Below are 21,360 nucleotides of genomic sequence, written 5' to 3'. Positions count from 1 at the left end.
GCGCAGGGGAATCAAATGGTTGAAGCTTCATTCTTACCGCATGTATACTTAGTAATTTATAGAGTTTCGGGTTATAGACTATGTTGCACAAAATGTCTGACCGGAGAAACTTTCAATAGCACCTACGCTAATATAAATAAACCTGCTTCTGTAGGTTATGCTAGGCCTATAAGGAGTTTTTGATAGATAAAGCTAATACAAAGCGTACTAGGTACGCTTCTTTCAATGATCTATGACAGGTGCAGAGCATTGGGTTGAGAAAATCAAAACCGATTTCAAAAGTCACTTGCAGAAAAATGTTTCTATTAGGTATATTAAAAGGACTTGTGACTAGATATAGTTGTACAGTACTTGAATCCGGTTCTTAAACTGAGCCGCCATGCGTCCTGGAGAGCCACTTGACTTTGCCAGGGGCAATGCAAAAAAGTTGTGTTTATAGTTTTACTAGCATAGGCTATATAAAAATGCAAATATAATTAATTGGTTACAAGGTTACGAGGCAGTAAACTCCATAAATTATTCTATACTGTCCATTAAACTTGATTCATTAAAATCGGTGATAATTACAGTTGCCAAATATTTCTAGACACAGTTTATTAATTTTTAAATCTGAAAATAATAAATACAAACTAGGAAACAAAAAGAAAAGTAACATCAGTCATTCACAAGAATTCCACTTCATATGGTGCCGTCTAATTCTATTTGTGTTAAATGCAGTCATCAGCTCAGATTGAGGCAGTCGTTCGAAATAGTTTTCCTGCAAAGTTTGGGTTGGCTAGGGCGCCATGAGTGTTCATAGATTTTGTATTGGACGCCTAGAGAAAAAGTTTGGGAATCGCTTTAGTTTAATCTATTTCAACCAAAATTGTATGTCATAACGGTTTCAATGGTGAATAAGTAATAAGTAATAACAGGTAATAAGTTAATAAGTAGTAATAATAATAATAATAATTCTCTAAGATAATAACAATAGGTCGTTTGCAATTGTCAGTTTCATGTTTATCCATAGCATAACTTACTAATAACAATGCCCCTCTATATATCTCTATATATCGGGATAATGTTATGACATTCAACCACACCTAAGCTTTTTATTATAGTATTCTATAGTTTTACTGTCCTGTCTACCAACATAGCACTATGTCAAAGATTTCAAAATCATACGATCAAACGTTACATTACATGGTTTTGTTAAGAACTTGCTTTAGTTTGGAATAACGCAAACCTTAATCTACAGCGGCCGTGATCTACTTACGTTGAAATTGTCACTTTGGGTGAAAAATAGTAAGCCTTCCCCTGTAACACCACTATAGTACCTTGAGCCTAAAACTATATGAAATGTAAGGAAGCGAAAACGGGAAATGATTGTGCTGTTTGCATTACAGCACTTTTCAGAGCTACTTTGCAAAACTAGTCTTTGCGGTGAAAGCTGATTGCAATGCTATATTCTACAGTTTGATTGTAGCCTGTATTTGAGGTAGGATGAAATTTTAAAATGACCTCCTTATACCGGTAATTACAAAGTCGTAGAATTAAACCAGACTTCGTACTTCAGACAATTGTAGCATTTTAAAAGTGAAGTGAACCGTAATACTGTATACCTAATACAATCTACTTAAACCATATTTATTCCAAAAATATTACAACGCAAGTTATTAGCAAGCGACTAAAGACCGGATATTTAGCGAATGTTTATTATTTTCGCGCTATTAATGTATATAATTCTACTATTATAGTTCTTCATTGTAGCTAATGACATACTCTCATAACTTAGCATGTCATTCTTAAGTAATAATTAACGTCATGTTTGGTCTGGTATCGGCGCTGCTTCATCACTTTGGATCACTTCATTGAAGCAAGCACAGCGGTAGGATTGATAAGTTTGTTGTGTACTTGTGCAGATATACTGTAGGTTAGAATCAGCATGGTGATCAGAGGACCTTTACCTGATGTTGTAATACCTAAAGTTTCTTTGATTGAATATCTTTTGGACGGATTAGGGCGCCAACAGGACAACGATGTAGCATTGGTAACAATTTATAAGTTTATCTAGTCCTCAACAGTAGAACTTGATCAGAATATGATTAATTATAATGTGGCCTACATAGATGCTTTACATAAATCGACTAAAACACCTCTCTGTAATTATCTGTAAGTTGGATGCGCTTTTAAAGGGATTATAACTCGTAAAATTAAAGAATTACATTAATGAACATTATTCCTAAATGTACAGGTGGATAGTGCTGACAGTTCAAAATTCTTCACATACAAGCAAATTCGAGAAAAGGGAGTGAGATTGGCGAGCACGTTGGCAAGCCTCGGGTTAAACAAGGGCGATGTGATAGCAACTTCTTTTGCCAACTGTATAGAGTTTCCACTGATCGTAGTCGCGTCTGTTGCATGCGGAGCTGCAGTTACAACTTGCAACCCTCATTACACTCGTGGTATGTTTATAACACGCTGATCGTAGCTTTTATGACATCGTAGTTTCTTAATTATAGAAAAATAATTGCCATCGTCTTTGGAAAGCTTGTGGTGGCGAAATACAACATAAAAACTTTAGCGATTTTGGCCGCTTAAGTTGTTGTTTGAGGGAAACTTCAACTCACTGCATATTAAAATTATGATTTTATGAAATTTAAATATTTTCTTAAGACGAAATTCGGCGACAATTTCAACATTCCCTTCCGAAAATGATATTTGTTGATGCTGGAGAATGCGGTGCAATGAGAGAAATTGTTAAAGGCATCAACTCTGTGCAGGTAAAAGTTAAACATTAATCTTTGAGATTAGCGTTATATAGGTATGTTTACTTTGCTTGTGTTTACTTCTATATACAGCCGCGTCTTGTACAAATTGTTTTCTTTACTGCGCAGTAGCCTACTTACATTGCTTTATCCCAACTGTAATGTCCAAAGTTTTTGTGTATAATGCTAACTAGGACACTAGGTCACATGCTCACATTACACTATCAATTCTTGTGGCTTGGCGGGCTGCAAACTGTTATTCTTCACCTTTCTGTTATAAAATTCTTGGTTGTAAACCTTAGCTTATCAAATCTGACAAAATATTTATTTCCTGACTTTTTGACAGTTCGAACTGGGAAGCCAAGTTGAAGTAAACGCCTATCCTTGCAAAAAATTAAGATTCAATTACATCAACCTTAATTGCAAGACTGGTTAAGGGCTACAAACAATTTTCGTGAAGACTGTTTTTGGCCCGCTGACCGCACTTTGAACAGCCCTTTTTTATCTTTTATTTTTCAATACATAATAATAATAATTAACCAAAGTCCCTTTAAAAGAAACTATTACGATCATTGCTGGTCATATCTCCGGTAATAATGGCAGCAATCGCCTCTCCGTTTGACACGAATGTATGTATGTCTGGAAATTGCTATCCGTGGTTCCTTTAAGTTTATACTATAGAGACAAAATACTGTATACAAGCGAATTGATGGACCTTGAAAAAACTACAACTTTAAACCGAAAACGTATACGCGCCAAGCAAGTTGGAAATGACCTGCTGCTTATACTTAACTAATCATACATGGGCCAGATGTTCAACAAATACACTTTATAATTTATAAATCAACCTTTTATTTCTAAAACATCTACCACAGGCAAATATTTCATCAACCTGTTGTTTCATTCTTGTCATCAAAATGTTAGCGCTAACAACAGCACCAGCGAAAATAAACCCGACGCTCCCAAACGTTCCTGAAAATACAACAATGAGCAACTTAAAAGCAAAAAGTTAAAAGTTAACTTATGACAATGTGTTTAGCTAAACTTTAGCCTATACCCACAGTTCAATGTGAACTACTTCAACAACAGATCTTGTACAGCCTACCTAGAAACTTTGTGCCGAATGTTGTACGGCAGTTTTTCATGTTCATGTGAAATGGATACCAACTACATTGGCAAAAATCACCCCCTTTTACGATCAAGGACCATTGAGCAAAGCAGATTGGATGGTTTTTCTTACAAATCAGTAATCCAAGCTCACAATCGCTATTAACAGCCTCGATCCTCACCTTTCCTTTCCAAATAATCGTACTTCTATACAAAAGCTATTACTATATCATACTAACTATATCACTACTGTTATATTACAGTAACATCTCTGTTCTGTCGTTGTTTTGACTCACTGTAAAAAAAAATTATTTCTACACAATGATTTATGTGAACTAAATACATTATATTGACCGTTCATTTATACTTACTGTATTTATCTTTTCCTTCCAGGTTAGGCTACTCAATAAGGACAAATATACAGTATGTTCATTCAAAACTCGTTTGCTTGTAATTAAAGTAATAATTTAATTTACCGTTAAATGATAGTTTCTGATTGCGTTTATCGAAATTGTTAAACCATACAAATTGTTAACTCATTATGGTATAAGAACCTAATGGTGACTGAACCGAGTTAACCAGTATATAATAAAATATAAAAACAGAATACAAGATGGAACTCTATAGGTTTGGCTTTTATTTTTAATTTATAATTCTTCTACACGAGCTTTCGAAAGAGTAAGTTTGCTTCATCAGGTGTATACCATAATTAATAGTATTAGTATTATAGTATTACTCATTATAGTAGTATAACAGCTTTGGGTTATATTACCGTTTTAAAAAATAAAATAACTTTTTCAAGACAAACATTTGTATGTTTTAGCATATATTTTCTGTGGAGTCATGTTCGCAGTGTGAATCGGTTCACGATCTTATTGGACGAGCTAACATGGCAGGTGCGTACATGTTATAGAAATTATGTCGTAGGCCTACGTTGTTTTTAAATTAAAGCAGCGCTTTGTGTAGTTACATACATTTTTCGTCAGGTTTGTTTTTTAGTCTGCCAATACATTCATTTTTCATTTGACAATTTGCATCGGGCTTGTAGTGACTCAGGCTTTAGTTAAGTTTTGCAATAAATAAAGTTTTAATCAAAGTTCATCGAAGGGCCTATAAGGCCTGGTGGTGAAAGCCACTTTTATGCAAAAGTTTTTTTTAATTTAAGATTGGACCTGAGTTTTCTACGATTTATTTTATGAAGGGATTCTTACATAAAAATGAGTATTGGACTTCTACAACCATGTATATGTTTTTCGATTGGCTTATACATAACTAATATTTGATTAGACTATCCACACGACGTATCAGTAAATCCTTCGGAAGACCTCGCCTTTCTTCCTTACTCCAGTGGCACAACTGGCATGCCGAAAGGTGTAATGCTCACTCAGCAAAATATAATCGCTATGATCACCATATCCCGGTGAGGAGTTTAGTTTGGTTTAAATGACCACCATGGCAGTTCAACATTATACACTTGAACCAACAGCTGTAGCATGTGTTTAATTACAGTACATTTTATTATGCAGAGTCTCTTTCCGAAGTTTCCAACGCGATGTCATTTATCTGGTCGTGCCAATGTTCCATATTTATGGTATCATGCTTCCATTTCTGGGTCTGCTTCAAGGGTCTAAAGTTGTAATTGAAAAACGATTTAGTTTGGAATCGTTTTTCTCGAGCGTCCAAAAGCACAAGGTATCTATACAGTATATAGATTATATATCATAGATAAAAAAGGAAACTCGTTGGTATACATGCACCCGCAATTATGGCACTATATATGTCACGGGATTATATTTATGCACCCGTTTTATAGCCATCGTATTGTTTTTTTACACCACTCTTATATTTTGATTTGGTTAAATGTGTGGGTCAGCTCCTGTTTTTGTTCGCGTTATGTCTTTTGTGTGCATGCTTGTCAGGTTTTAGGTTTGCTCACGTGCTGCTGTATTTTACTTATTTATTTGTACACGTGTTTTTGGTCGATCTTTTGTGACGTCTCACATCGCGGCCCCTAGGGCAGAGTTGGACAACTAGAAAATTTTCAGCTTTTCCAAATTAGATTAGAATTAGAATTATAGCTACACAGTTTTTTCCAAATTAGATTAGAATTAGAATTACTGAATTCGCAAAAACTTGGAAATTGAATTAAATTCCGAATTAGAAAGAAATAGAACAAAAATCAAGTTCAGTTCATATCAAATCAGAGTTCATTCTCATAAGCATGAGAATGACAAATGTCTGTACACCAAGCTTGGCTCGTTTCGCACTATACAGTTATCCTGCATGGCTGAAAACTCTTTCCGATGGAGCTGATGTTGCAGTCATGCCTAGGAGTTCTCGAGCAGCGGCCTTGAGATGAGGAAAACGATTTTCGCTTTTCCAGTTACTCAAAACATCACAATCCATGCTCTTACGCTCTGCTGCGAAATATCTTTCAACTTTATCACTTAGAATATTTTCCTTGGTTAGACCTGAAGTAATCTTCCTCTTTTTTCTTGATGTAGCTGACGGCATGAAAGAGAACAAGCCTGTGTTAACCATCTCTTTTTCTTCGGAGTTAGACGAGCTGCTGTTCTGGTTGTGGTCGAAACTAGAAGGTCTTTCGCAGCTATCGACTTTAGTGGAAGATTTTCATTTTAGGAGCTCTTTCGTCGACTGTATTGAAGCTTCTTTCAGTAAAGCTCTACTCTCTCTACCCTACTCTCTATTCATTGCCGCGTTGCCAACCTGCATTATATCGTAACTGACTACAAGGTACTATGTCACTATGGCTAGTATTCGTCACAATAACTACTATGATTGTACGGTGTAAGCAATGCAATGGCAGCTTGGCACTGGTTTTCCCTGCGCGAGGAATATTCTTGTATCACTTGCTGGAAAACGCCGCGGACAAAGAAGCATTTTCAGGAAAACCAGAAATTAGATTAGAATTAAAATTAGAGCATAGAAACATTTCACAAGTTAGATTAGAATTAGATTACCGGCATTTCGCTCTAATTAGTCTAATTAGACAACTAGATAGTTGTCCAAGTCCGCCCTAGGGCCTAATTGGTGTTTAGCGTTCCACGTTGATTTTCTCATTGCGTGGAATTTGTTTTGGTGTGGTGTTGCGCTCGACTGGGCGAGTGTTGATTTCAGTTACGTTTGGGTTTTATAGAAGTAAGATGGATGTTTTTATACAAGAAAATGCAATTAAAAGTTAGTGAGGTCAAAGAGCTAATTGACTAGCTGTCAAGCGGGAAGTTTCCTGGTTAAGAAAAAGTTAGGTTACATAGCCTATACAGTATGCACAAGAAATACCAGCGTCGAAATGAAAACTTGATACATATAAGCTATGTTAGAGTTATACAAGTTATTATTAGAGGATGGTTTTTCAGAATTTGAGTTAGTTAGTGAATCCTGGCATTTTTCGGTATAGTATCACAACTTTTGTCCTCGAACTGAGGAGAGTTGTTTCGCTTGAATTTAATTTATTTTCTCATCGCTCGAGCCCCGGTTACCGAACTTGTCTTCGTTCAAGTTTCGATAGACACCCATTTTTTATACCGCATTGTCCGGATTCAGAACTGTTCATCAGGAACACTGAATATATGAGCAAGCTTCGCTAATACCGTGCTCAAGGGGATTACAAGGGTATAGCGCAAGTGGGAATCGAATCCGGTTTGCATTTTTTTTGCAAAGCAGCTAACCGTTCTGCCACCGAGCCAACCTCATAGGATAAAGTTGAAAAAATTTGCTGACATTACGTAACTATAGCATTTTGATTATTATGTTAGCTTAGGCTTTATTACAGCGTTATAAGATTAAGGTAGGAATCCCTTATTAATTAAGTTAAATGCAAGCTTAGTTTTATTGAGGACATAAATTATGTGCTTGCAAATTTTTTGAATTAATTTTCATTGTAGTTTAACTTTGTTTGTAGGTAACGGTGTTTAACGCCGTACCGCCTATGGTACTGGCCATTTTCAACAGCCCTTTGATTTCCAAATATGACATTTCGTCCCTAAAACGAATCCTGTGTGGTGCCGCACCTTTACCAGCTGACGTAGCTGACCAGGTACGAAAACGGCTCAAAGTGGAAATTTTTCAAGGTATGATTTATATACTGCTCAAAAAAAAACTTTAAAGACTTTACTAATGCTTTTAGTTAAAACAGAAAAGTTTGCAAAAAATGACATGTTATATATAAATATTTGAATGTTTTGTTTATACAGGATATGGCTTGACAGAATGTGGTGTTGTAACCACTGCTGCCATGGACACACATATACCTATAGAATCGATCGGAGTACCTGCACCTAACGTTTTAATGAAGGTTTTGGGCTGATGTTTGATCTGTTTTTTTTTTGGTGTGCTTAAAAATGTCTAATGTATGAAAATATTAAGCATATGCCGAATACGAGCTCGAGTTTCATCATTTTTAAGTGTTCTCATGAACCTGAACTTCACTCCCAGATCTACCCCAACTTTTTGTGCAAATAAGCAAAAAATATGTTGTTTACAGAAACTCTTTTCAATGCAACTTAAAAGACGTATTGGCTTTATAAAATTTGCTCTCAATCACTATAAGGTTAATTATGTCCACAGTTATTGCCTTAATTGTTGGAAGTTTGGTTCGTTTATTTCAAGAACCTACAACTTATATATGCGAGTTCATGACATAATCTGTCTCTAGTTTAGGTTCCTGTATTTGTTAAATGCTTTCATTTCAGACATCGTGTCTGATCAAGGACGTATGATCTGCACATAGCCCATGGTATAACGGTAAAAGAATTTTGTTCAAATTCAAATTTCTTTATTTTTTTGTATGACGTCATACGTTGGATCTAGGCTCAGGTATATTTACAAACGTTAAACTTAAAAGCTCGGGCTCGTGAGAACCTTTTTATTACATTCCAATATCCGTTTATAGAGTAGATGACATATATGGTATCATTTTGACGAAAAGGATATTTAACTTTTCAATTGCATACCGTTTTTACAAATGTACTGTTAAGCTGTAGTTTGTATATTGAAATAAAACGAAATTGTTGTTAGATTGTCGACGTTAAAACCGGTCAAGAGCTGAGTGAAAACCAAGATGGAGAGATTTGTGTAAAAACTTTACAGGTTAGATTTTTGACACATATGTTGATTTAATTGTTACAGAAATGTTTTTACCGACGTTCAAATCAATTAAAAGTATTAATAAATACTAAACTTGCTAAAGGTCATGCGTGGTTATTACAAAAATCCAAAAGCTACTACCCAATGCATTACTGGAGATGGTTGGTTTCATACCGGAGATATTGGCCATTACGACAAATTTGGTTGCTTTTATATCGTAGATCGAATAAAAGAACTCATCAAGTACAAAGGGTTTCAGGTATAACTTATCCACAAGTCTTGGAACAAAAAATACTATTAAAATATAAATTCTAGCTATGTGATCTGTAGGTAGCTCCAGCGGAATTAGAGGAAGTTCTGTTGCAACATCCTAATATAGCTGATGTTGCCGTGATTGGAATTCCAAATCGAGAAGCTGGTGAAGTTCCTAAAGCGTTTGTTGTTAAAAAGGATCAGACGCTTACTGCTGAAGAAGTCCAGAGGTTTATGCAAGGTTAGTAACTTTCATAACATCCATGTTCTTGTAATCGGCGTTGATTATACAGAGAATTTATGATTCTTCCAAGGCAAAGTTGCAACATACAAACTGCTGCGTGGTGGTGTCGCCTTTCGTAGTTACATTCCGAAGAGTTTGAGCGGAAAAATTTTGCGTCGAGAACTTAGAGCAGAAGAGCAAAAATCGAAATTATAAAGAACCCTGTGGCAAGAATCGTTTCTTAATCGATATATTTTTGTAATTTGCTTGCCAAATTGAATTTTTTACCCAAATAGCCTACATGCAGTCAGGCTACATAACAGCTATAACAATTATCCAGTTTAGTTAACAAAACTGTACGTAGTTTAACAAAACATTCAAGTACTATTGGAGCATACCAACTTACCAAGTACTCAACATAGACATACTCGAGTACTTCATCTTAATATAAAAATTAAAAGATATTTTTAAGTGTTTTGCAATCCTTTTCCGCTGTTGACCGAAACCATCACGTTTCTGCAGTATCCCACACCATTTTACACCTTACAGTCTTATACATAGTACTAAAATGATCATATTCATTCGGATCATTGCCTAATAAAATCCGTTGAACACCTGAGTACCGTTGATGCTTACTCGGATAAAGTAGCTCTGCTGGTTAAGGTGTTTGGGCAACTCATATTCTAGTGCTTGAAATATCGACATAGAATGTTGTCCAAATGCAGGTCGAGTTGAAAACAGCGAGATAATAGTACGGGTTTCCTTGTTTATTTTATTGTAAGTGCTCGCCAACGACATCAGCACTATTATTAGCAATAATATATTACTGATAGAAATATCAAGTGGAGTTATGTAAAGCATTCCCTCGATTTGTAACTTGCACTTTTGCAAAATTGTTGGCAATCTTTGCTTTCGGAATAAACGATTATAATTATGGATGTTTGTCGTTGGATATTTACGAAAACGAAAAAACAACACTATTTTCAAAAGGAAGTTGCTGAATTACGTACTTAGGCCTGTTACTATATAGTGATGGCACCAGGCTTAGGCTTTTCACATCCAAATCACCACAATGCTTTTACTGCATACACAAGTATGCAGGTTAGACTGCTGCGGAAAACAGGAGACGGGGTTGCGAAGACAGCCGTGTAGAGCGCAATAGGGGCTTGGGGCTGAAGGAAAATTTAGGCCCTGCAAAAATTGTGTAGCCCAACTTTGTAATTCTTTAATACCGATTCATAAACGGTTGCTTGCTAAATTTACACACAATGCAGATGATAATGACAATGCATTTATATTCTAGCACCAGTTAAATTAGTTTGAAAGATCAAACATTCAATGAAAACTAAGCTTGTTTGACTATACGTTAGTATCACAAATGTTTTTCAAGATTCTGTTAGAATGTTCGAATAATGTGTGATGTTAATATTAAATATTGTAGATTGAAAGTTTAGATTTAAATAAAAAAACAATTTGAGGGGCGATCTAGGATTACGACTCAACTGGACACCGTTTTGAACCACGACCACAACAATCTGTTACCATTCTTTTTGTCGTTAAGAGAGTATTTTGTAATCTCTTTCACAAAAAATTTACATCAGATGTAAAGGAAATCATTTTTACTTGCAAGTAAATACAAAAAACGCCAAAAATATAACAATGTACATGAAAAATTAAAACGTCCGTTGCTTCTCATCGTGCAGAAACAGAGGAAGAGTCTCCAAGTTTTAGCAGCATCCTTCGGCATTCATCAGCTCCTTTCTTGTCACCGAGCTTATCCATGGAGAGGATTGCATCCTTGATCATTCCAATCCTCTGTCCAGGAGCAGAGAACATGGATGAGGGCAGATGTCGCGTTGCAAGTGCAAGAGCTGACACTCTTTCTCTTTCTCCAACTTCAGGAGAACTTGATTCCTCATCTTCAGCTGAAAACAAATTTTTCTTGATCAACCACCAGTAGCTTCGAACAGTTCGAAGTGGATTCAGCACTCACATTTAGGAGTTCGTCTTTTGCGCAAACTTCTTTCCAGTATGTGATAGGTCTTGATGGGGTTTGCTCCAGCCATCATGCGTAGTGTCGCTTCATGTAAATGCACCTGTGGAGGAACCCAATTGGATTGAAAAGACTAAGTAAATGAATGCTGAGAAAGGTACGTGTTAGCCTTATCCCAAACAAATACTAATTGTAATAGCAAAAAATCATGCATCAGTGCAGTCAACTCACTTTACATGACATTGACGGCAGTTCATGAGCGATCATTCGCATCAAGTGAATGTTAGCATCAAACCCTGAAATCTGGTCAAGTGGAGCTCTCTGTTCAATTGAGCCTCCCGTGCATTCCCACAGTTCAGCACGCGTTGTGAGCAGCCACTCACAAGCTGTCGCTTGGAAAGCCTGCAATATCCAAAGAAATTTCTATTGAGAACGGGCTGTTATCGTAGTAAATTTAACAAACTGAACACGCTGACTGCGCATGTAGTACTATGCAATGGTTATATCCTTCAGTATTAATTACAGCTCTTTCCGCAGTATGTGCATGTAGTCGATGTTGCACTGCAATAACATTGCGCGTCACACTAAGCCACGTGCAATGCAACTACAATGCACTTTCGACAGCAGCAAGAAGAATATGCAGACTGGAAAACCAATTAAAAAACTATCTAAAAAAACTAATAACTTTTGCCAAAACAAAGCAAGAAAAAACGTACAAGAGCAGTGAGCTCGTTGTTTTGCGGACACATAAGGCTGTCTTTCAGCAACCGAGACGCCTGGTTGCATCTCTGCAAAATGATGCTGAAGGACGCAGCAAGTTGATCAGTGAATCTTGGATCATCTTTCAATTCCTCTTGGAGAAGCAAAAAGTCTCTTCTGGCTACAAGTGACCACATCAGCGCTCTTGGCAATGGATTCCTGCAAATCAGCGATATCTATTTTATACCTTAAGTTTCCCACGTTTTGAATCCATAATGATTGGACAATCAAGTCATGGTGACTCTATAACAAATGCATCCCTACTTGGACGTTGCTAGTGACTTTGATGGTCTTTCAATATACTGAAAGAGGTCAGATGCACCGTCATTGTCGCAAACCAACCATCGAGAAGAGATCATTGCAGCAGCCCACCAGAATTTGCTCTCTGCCATATCTTCCTCTTCAACGACCTCAAAATCTGTGATCAGACAGAGCCCGATACAATGCACTCAAAAAAGTGACTTCGTGTTAACATCATCAACCACTGATGTAAGAACATATTGTAAGATTACAAGTTCAATTGATTCCTGCAGCAATGGTTACCTTCATTTGCCTCATCAAACAATTGTAGCTGTTCCTGTGCCACATAAAATGGGTTCGACCATTTCTTTCTCATTAGTGATGGGACAATGACATCATCGTCATTCATCGTTACTGGGTTGATGAGGGAGTAAAGCGCAGACCGCAGGAGATGCTTGCGGAAGTGGAAAGCAACATGAGCAAGAGGATCCGCTGTAAAAAGGGGTTAGCAAAATGAAAATCCCATTATGAACAAATAATTATCTGCTGCACTTTATGAAAAACATGAATTGTCTTGCACCGCTTACTGGGATCAGATATGTGAGAAAACTCAAACATATTATCTCGCTGATCAGTCACTATCCCATCAAAAGTCCAACTTTCATCCACAATGAATCTGTGTCCTCTTGAATTGCAAATCCATCTTAAATTCTCAACGCAGTCAGTATGGGCATTGATGACACTGCGAGACTGGATCAGAAAATATCTCTGCAATGAACAGAAGTTAGATTTGTAAAAACAATCACAGTGATTTATGCTCAAAACAACACTTGCAAAAACGTAAACTTACAAAGATGAAATGTAGTATAGCGGGAGTATCTTGCTTGAAACGTAGCGCTGCAGTGGCATAGATTCTGGCAGCAACATCAGGTGGTGTGGTGTTCCATCCTGCCACCTCGCACATGTTTATTGCATTTAGAGAGTAAACAATTCCCATCACCCTTGATGAAGAAATTTTGCCTGGATAAGAAAAATCAACCACTTACAAAAAAAACACCAATGTTGGGCAGAAGAAAATGATTTGTGTATTAATTTTTGTGGCTGGAAGTGCTTTGGCTTTACATCAAGAATTACCTCATGCATCTACCATACCTGTCAATTGCAGTTGGTCAAGTCTGTGATAAACCTGTGCAGCATCACGAGCTGAATTTCGTACTGATAAATTGCACTTTCTTCGTGCAAGCCAAGGGCCAAGCTTAACGATTCCAAGCACAAGGCGGAACATATTCCAAACCACAGAACACCATTGATCAAAACGGGATGTAGGGAGGGGTCTACCAACTGCTACTAAGCTCCGTCGCAAATGGCTATTTGCTGAAGCAAAATCTCCCTGTTTGTGCAGAACAAAACTTTTACATCAGTATATAATGCAGAACACATTGTAATTCATTCATTTACTCCTTACACAAACTTGAACTTCAACAATATTTCTAAATATTACAAATCACCTTGTCTATGCATATTTCTGCCAACTTCCTGTGATGCCAATGGCTTGCCGAGGACTTAGAGTGTGCTTTTGTAACCGGTTCCCACGAAACAAGCAACCGCCATAAAACAGCAAGTGAAATAAAGCCGTTGATGAACCAAGTAAGCAAAGTTGGAAAAACCCAATCCCACCAACCATATGAAGGTGATAAAGTTTCAATGTCAATGCCAAGTATTGTCCGACCTGGATAAACAAGTTTGATATCATGAAAATAACCGAAGAAAGTTGGATAACAGTGCTAGGTTTCATCAACCCAGTAGCAGGTTAGATACAAGAGAAAATTTAATTCAAATTGCTAACTTACGTCCAGAAATATGTTCACTTCCTTCAAGATTGCCCACGCTAGGTGTGAGAGCACTGATGATTGAGTTTGCAGGGTTGAAAAATAAGCAGGTGAACATAAAGACGCTTAGAAGAACACGATTTCTGTCAATGCCTTGAGTGATGGTTGTATTTGCTTGAGAGGCAGTCTGCTGTGTCAAATTAAACATTACCTTGCATTTTACATTTCAAGTATTAACAATAAACATAAAAACAAAATTGCCACCTCAACTTCATTTGCTGTGATAAATTCATCTATCATCTGTGGACTGTCCAGATCTTGCATCGAAGAAGATTGCGGGGAATCTGGATCGGAATGAGGTGGGGTTGGAAGACATTCCATGTGGGGATCAAACACAGTTTCATCCAATACACTTATGTCATTCTTCACCAAATCTCGCACGGTTACTATTGAAAACTGTTAACATTAGTGAATACATTTCACAACAAAGAAAAAAGGAGATGTGAGAAAATATTACGTTTTTCATTTGATGTCAAGTGCTTCTTCAACAGTTGGTTTTCCATCTTTAGTCTGCGATTGGCGTTAGTCAGGAATTTGATGTAATCAATCGCCTTCTTCAGTACTGCAGCTTTATTCAACTTAGAATCAGAACCAATCAACAAGTCCTTCAGTTCAATTATCTTGTCATTAATAGATGATCTACAAAATAAAACCTAATAATGTAAATACAGATAATACACACAGCATGTATTTCTCATACAAAACAGCACCAAAAATATGAAAATATTATGTGCATTTTGGCAATCACAGTGCCACAACCTGTATCGTTTTTCAATAGCATTATGCGATGATCGTTTAGCTGGCTGTGGTTTCGGTTCTGGTTTAGGTATTGTAGTAGATGGCAGTCTATACGAAAAGTGTGAAAATGCAAAATCACTAAACCATGTTAACATAATATGTAATATGTATCTTTCATACATAAAGTAAAGGTCAAATTTGAAAATAGGTGAAACACTGAATACGCAAAAAAGTACCATTCAATTCCCTCTAAAATTCTTAACGGCAATCGGTTGATGCTGCAAGGTTTACCTTTGTATGGGGTATTTTCGCCCATCCACCAACAATGGAACTTGAGTTATAACAGCACTTCCATTAAAAACACTCTGCACTCCCTGCTAAATAATAGCCTGTAAACATGCTTGTAACTATAAGATGTACACTACTTTCAGTTGTATAATTGCATACTTACAGTTTGCAACGGCGAAGAAGCATTATCCTCGATTGGAGGTGATGGCACTGGTGATAGGTTGCCAACTGGAGTTAAACTATGTACATTTTCCACGACTTGATTCTGCACAATCTGTCGCTGCACTTGCTCACGAAGGTGAGGATTTTGCCGCAGTGCTGTTACCCAATCCACATTGTTAACTTTTTGCTGTTGCTGTTGTGGTGATAAAGGTGGGGTAGCAATCACCTACAAAGCCAATATGATTTGGACATTAAAAAAGAATAGTGAGATTAACTAAATGGATAGTATTAGCTGCATGAAACATGATACCTACAGGCACAGTCTGTGCAACAGTGACTTGAGCTGAAGATATGCTTTGTTGCAAATTGGTAAGCAATTCTGGAATTAGGTTAACGGAGCTGACCTGGGGTACAGAGGGGGTCATGAGCAATGCCTAAAAAGGTAAAATAATGAAGTTGTTTGTTTACATTTTATAGTTATTGTGAGCTGCTAGTCAATACATGCTAGTTAATTCAGTCCACATCAATTCAATGCCAACTTTGACAAAATTCTAGTTAATTTCTCAAAATTCAAAATTCTATTCTAGCCAACTTTGACAAAATTCTAGTTAATTTCTCAAAATTCAAAATTCTATTCTAGCCAACTTTGACAAAAAATTTAATTGGCTGGATTAGTGGTTGACACGGGATAAAAACACTCTGGTTAGGTTGGCATGAGCTGAATTTGCAGCAGAGTAACCAAGTAAGTTTTATAGTTATTAGTTAATATGAGAAAGTAGTAGTACTATGTATGATACTGTAAAAATGATTTAATTATCTATCACCCAGAAACATGTATTTTTACATTTTGCCAAATTCTTCATAAACAATTGATTAAAAAATATACAAGTTAGGAAACCTGAAGTCTTGTTGGCTGTGTGGAAGTTTGTCCTATTGAAGGACTTGGCTCCAACTTTGTTGGAAGTACATTTTGAATGGGAGAAACTGCAGCAGTGGGTATAACTAATGTCTGTAAAAAGTAAGTAACAGACCAACATAATTTATATCCTTAAAATTGAAAAGTGAATAATTGAAAAGGAAAGAACAACTTTACGCAGAATTAAAGTTTAACAACTAAATCAACCTGCTCTACGATCGGTTTTATGTCAGGTGGTGAATTGGGCGGTGGTGGAAATGTTGTATTTTCATTTAGTCCGGTAGACAACGGACTTCTTCGAGCAACACTTTTAGAGGTTGATGCTGATAGTGGGGGGGCATTTAACAAATCATTCAGTGACTGTTGTCCAACAGAATTTGCAACAACAGAATTGGACAGTTCTTCCGGCTGTTTTTCGTACGACATTCCTTGTAGAATTTCTGTAATAGTAAACTTTATTTAACTACGTTTGAAAAACAAAATAATTATATGTATATATATATATAAAGTTAGTAAAATTAAATAACTTGAAAGTCAAATTCAAAATTTATATTTGCACATATATCAGGAATACTATCGCCTAGGGTTGCCAACTGTTTCAAGTTTTAATAGAAGGCCCAAGCAATTTTACACTTATGTGGCTACAAGTACAGTATATACAAGGTTCCTTTATATATATGTATGTTTTATATTATCAAAGTTCCTACGCATGCCGATACAAACCAAACCAAATACAGTTCTCTTACATAATAGTCTATAAGACAAAAAAATAATGAAATAAAATCTATGGCTTAATTTTATGTATTACATATATTGAAATATGTAAGCAACTGTAACTCCACTAAGCTTTTTTTTTCAAAAATTGTGTTAAATTTAACGATAGAGATGTTTCATGTTTCACCTGACAAAAGCACAGTAGCACACTCTTCAACTTAACAATGAGCATTAGTACTGCACATGTGTTAGATTTATTCTGACACCTTGTTTGCTGTTTTTTATCGAGTAAAAGAGCTTGCACTGGAAATCTTGGTTGAGTCTGATTTCGATGTTGACATTAGACTATGATATTTTTACTGTTAGGCCAAAGTATATATTTATTTCAGTTAATGCAAATTCTATTCAGTCAATGTCGCTTCTAACCTTATGTTCTGTATTGATTTTATTTTTATTGGGGATTTGCTGAACGTTAAATTTTTTTTCCAAACCAATTACAAGAAATATATTGTTATTACTATATTAGAGAATTATTTTCAAAACAACTGTCTGTTTCTTGTACTACTGTATCAAATTCACATAGATTAGCTGTCTATTACTACTGCACAATGTTAGTTATGCGACTAAGTCCAATCTCCACAGTTATTGTGTAGCCGCAGTCAGTATAAGCGATTTTTACAGTAGTACAATGTACTTATGACCCACTAGCTTAGCAGTCTAGTACCCCACCAGGAAGTAGTAGTTACACAAAACATAATTGTGATAGAGTAGCAGGTAATTAGCGGCTTTACAGTTGGCAGATTTTTCCAACTTGGGAAATACAGAGCCAAAAAATGGTCTTTTATACATAACAGCCGGAAATCCTGAATGTAATGAGGCAAACATTTCTTTAAAAAATTCTAAGGAATATTTAATCTTTATTAAAAATAATACAAAGTAAGCCAACCATCAATATCAGCCATAAACGTATTTTCCATAAAATCGTCTCCCACATTACTTCCTCCAGGAATACCAGTCATGTCCTCAGAGATAGCATCCACGAATGATGATGTATGATCAAGACCACTCATGCCATAATTAGCACTTAAGTCATCATCATTACCTCTTCCCAGTACATACGAGGCTAAGTCCATCTTCGGATGGATAGCCTACAAACTTTTGATAAAAGCACTACAGTATGCAACCTATAACTATAGTCTTGTGTGTGCCTCCAGCAGTACAGAATATATCCTAAATTGAGAAAGGAATAATTTTTGAACATACAAGTTTACAGAAAAAATGTTTTACAAAGATTTCAGCACTTGGATAAAAATTTGGCGTGCTGGCATTTAAATTTCCATAGCTATAGGCCAATTGAATTGGTGTAAAATAACCTGCAGGCAACATAGATGTCTGAATGTCACAGCTCATACCACGTTAGTGGCATACCTTTCGGCCTGGACCATGTCTGTTTGCAGAATTGTTATTATTGGTGGGGTGGACTTTACCGGGGACCCAACTGGAAACTACTGCAGTTTTCAACCAATAATCATGCATGAAAACTTTGACGTGATGGCGTGCACTGAAGCCTCAATTCAAGTTTGTTCATTTATTATACATTGGCGTTCAACTTTCTATATTTCACCAGTGATGCTTTACCAGGCTGGAATCTAGGGCCTTTCCGACAAAGATCTATGGCGAAAAACCAAATGCAGTTTTCACGCCAGAGGATTTTTGTGTTTGTAAATTTTTGATTTACATACATGGTGGATGATGTACATACATTTTAAGTGGAGAGATTTTCAAATTAACAATTTTGATGCAATATTTATGTTGGCGTAAACTATTTTGACTGCTGGCATAAATCTTCGGCGGACAAAGTTTGCCGATTCCAATCTGTGTGCTTTGCATCTTGTGTTATTATGCCTGCAGTGGCAAACGTAGTATTTTAAGCTAGTCCAAGTTTTAAACCTGTCTGCCTGTAGACATTAATTAGACCAGCCATAATCGCTAAACTTTTACAAAGTTAAGCTACGCAGGGACGTCAGGGTTCGTTCAGCCAAAACCCTGCTACCGTCCACCAGTCCACTGTTAGAAAATTAATCTTTGAAACAATTAATGAAACTCCTCAGCTCAGCAGCTCTTCTTGGTACATCAGACTGCACCTTGCTGTTGTTGATATTCAGTCAAATGTGTGATGCGGCGTATGAGGCCACCATGGTTTCAACCAATCAAGAAGCACCTTCGATTGTGGCGTGATTTTACGTCATCGCACAAAAAACAGAATAAATTGCGTCATATATCATTAGGGGGAAACTGTTTATGGGCTTCCCCGGAATGAATTTCAGTTAATGTGGAAAGCTGCTAGTACCAAACAGAGAAAATACGTAAAAAAAAACAGTTGTGAAGTGTAGAAAATTAATAAATTATACATACCTAGAAACATGAAAATCATATCAAAATGCGACACACACAAATCACTGTGGTGAATTGATTGAAGACTTATAGCGTTACAAGTTTCTAAGTGGTCTGATTGTAAATACAGCGGTCAAGTCGGGCGCAATCAAGCAAGCTGACTCTAATGAAATGGAGGAGAACAGGTTCTTCCTAGAGAACGCAATATAACGGTTGAAACCCGAAGTTCTTTGCATTGATGAAGCTATAAGGTGTAAATGTCAAGCATCGAAAAGCCATTAGGTCTCATCAATCAATCATTTTATTTTTCGCCAAAAGCGCAGTAGGGACGAAAAATCAAGCCAGTCGTTACTAACACGCGCCAATGAACAAGAAAAAGTAACAAAGCCGAAAAGGCTTAAAATGTGCTCCAGAGAAATAACGTTGATATTTGCTGGTAACAACTAGCACGGCCACTAAACCTATAACTACTTAAATCCATAAAACATTAGTTGAAAAAGTGAAAATTAAGCAAACGAGCAGGTGGTGTGTTCAAGCAACTGATGAATGAAAATTGCTTCAATGCTGTACATCAGTGGATGGGAAAAGAAACCCCATCCTGGGCAAGAGCCCTGTTTCTGATGGCCATAGCACTAAGGAAGGGCGTTGTTGATTAGCCCGAGCTTGAACAGCGTGAATGCCCACTAATGATAATTAATCTTTGGAAAATGTGATGACAATACTGCTCGTTGCAAGATGAAAACTTCTTTGGAACATCGACAATGATGTACGAAAAAGATGCAAATGCGGTCCAATAGATGGTAGTGCTGAAACTGGAGACCCCTCTTGGTCCGAAGCTGAAGACTTGAGTGGCGCTAGTGGTGACGTTTCAATCTAGTAACTGGTTCCAGTCTTTTATCTTGAAAATATGTAAAAACGTATAGAGTCGTATAGGACTCCACTCGTCATGACATTCTCACCACAACTGAGACCCATAAAGCGTATAGCTAAAGATCTACAGGACATTCTCAATGTTGATCCTACACTCAATGCTATCTTTCCAAACAAACCTCTAATAGCTTACCGACAACCTCCCAACCTCAGAAATTTCCTGACGTCGAGCAAATTACCCGACACATCTGAAGAAGTGGGAACATTCCTCTGCCAACACACCAGATGTCAACTGTGTCCTTACATCTACACAACTGACCGTGTTGTCGGCCCAAATGGGTTTACGCATCGCATCAGTGGGAGATTTCAATGCAACAGCACCAACGTCATCTATGTCATCTGTTGTCAACGCTGCCCCAAGGCAGTTTACGTGGGAGAAACAGGATCAGCCTTGAGGAAACGATTCACGGGTCACAAAAGTGATATCCGTCATGAACATAACTATAAACCATTAGCTCAACATTTCAACTCACCGGGCCATAACATCAACGACTCACGCATCACCGTATTACGAAAATTAATTTCTAATAACCGTCTTGATCGCAGAATTGAGGAACAGCGCGCCATTCACTTCTTTATTTGCATTAACGACGGCCTTAACAGAGATGCCGGTTTTATGGGACTTTATAAATAAATATTCATTATTTGACTTTAATACGGCTTTCTTCCCGTTTTCCTTTCATTTACCAATTTATTTTTTTATCTTGTTACGTTGTTAAGTATTTTGTGATTGCTTGGATGCATGTAGATATTACGTCACAATTGCGATTGTTGTTTCCAAGCAGACCTTTATCGAGCAATTTTGAAATATTTTTTTGCCATTTTACAGTACACCTAAAGAAGCATGCTTATGCTTGCGAAAGCTCGTGTAGAAAAATATAAAGTCAATCTTAAGAGTGCTA

General features: G+C 36.8%; 2 protein-coding genes and 1 long non-coding RNA gene across 5 annotated transcripts; 1 reads left to right on the top strand and 2 right to left on the bottom strand.

Annotated features, from left to right (window-relative positions):
• Positions 1 to 1,838: 1,838 nt before the first annotated feature.
• LOC143468259 (uncharacterized) lies at positions 1,839 to 10,371 on the top strand. The gene is made up of 12 exons (XM_076965356.1): positions 1,839 to 2,029; positions 2,234 to 2,444; positions 2,656 to 2,762; positions 4,678 to 4,750; positions 5,142 to 5,274; positions 5,381 to 5,546; positions 7,777 to 7,945; positions 8,069 to 8,169; positions 8,892 to 8,963; positions 9,064 to 9,219; positions 9,291 to 9,453; positions 9,527 to 10,371. The coding sequence occupies exons 1-12, from the start codon at positions 1,925 to 1,927 to the stop codon at positions 9,649 to 9,651; spliced, it is 1,581 nt and encodes a 526-aa protein (XP_076821471.1). The 5' UTR covers positions 1,839 to 1,924; the 3' UTR covers positions 9,652 to 10,371.
• A 668-nt stretch (positions 10,372 to 11,039) lies between these two features.
• Positions 11,040 to 18,380, bottom strand: LOC143468258 (sterol regulatory element-binding protein 1-like). 3 transcript variants are annotated; one of them, XM_076965353.1, is made up of 20 exons: positions 18,081 to 18,380; positions 16,628 to 16,860; positions 16,403 to 16,513; positions 15,819 to 15,938; positions 15,506 to 15,730; positions 15,346 to 15,431; positions 15,076 to 15,162; positions 14,774 to 14,955; positions 14,521 to 14,702; positions 14,278 to 14,446; positions 13,936 to 14,156; positions 13,580 to 13,817; positions 13,278 to 13,447; positions 13,015 to 13,195; positions 12,731 to 12,919; positions 12,452 to 12,605; positions 12,145 to 12,346; positions 11,660 to 11,830; positions 11,429 to 11,531; positions 11,040 to 11,360 (listed from the first exon to the last, which is right to left on the bottom strand). In XM_076965353.1, exons 1-20 carry the CDS (start codon positions 18,265 to 18,267, stop codon positions 11,128 to 11,130), a joined length of 3,444 nt encoding a protein of 1,147 aa, XP_076821468.1. In that variant the 5' UTR covers positions 18,268 to 18,380; the 3' UTR covers positions 11,040 to 11,127. The 3 variants fall into 3 exon arrangements, with proteins under 3 accessions (XP_076821468.1, XP_076821470.1, XP_076821469.1); XM_076965355.1 differs by having other exon boundaries at positions 14,278 to 14,443; XM_076965354.1 differs by having other exon boundaries at positions 15,346 to 15,428.
• A 1,400-nt stretch (positions 18,381 to 19,780) lies between these two features.
• LOC143469247 (uncharacterized) lies at positions 19,781 to 21,122 on the bottom strand. Its single transcript, XR_013119089.1, has 3 exons — positions 20,932 to 21,122; positions 20,592 to 20,848; positions 19,781 to 20,426 (listed from the first exon to the last, which is right to left on the bottom strand). It is a non-coding gene; the product is annotated as an uncharacterized LOC143469247 (long non-coding RNA).
• Positions 21,123 to 21,360: the final 238 nt, after the last annotated feature.

Source organism: Clavelina lepadiformis, chromosome 8, assembly GCF_947623445.1.
Source record: "Clavelina lepadiformis chromosome 8, kaClaLepa1.1, whole genome shotgun sequence".
NCBI classification, from domain to species: domain Eukaryota; kingdom Metazoa; phylum Chordata; class Ascidiacea; order Aplousobranchia; family Clavelinidae; genus Clavelina; species Clavelina lepadiformis.
Note: the sequence above shows the minus strand (reverse complement) of the source record. Positions and strands in the feature narration are given on the sequence as shown.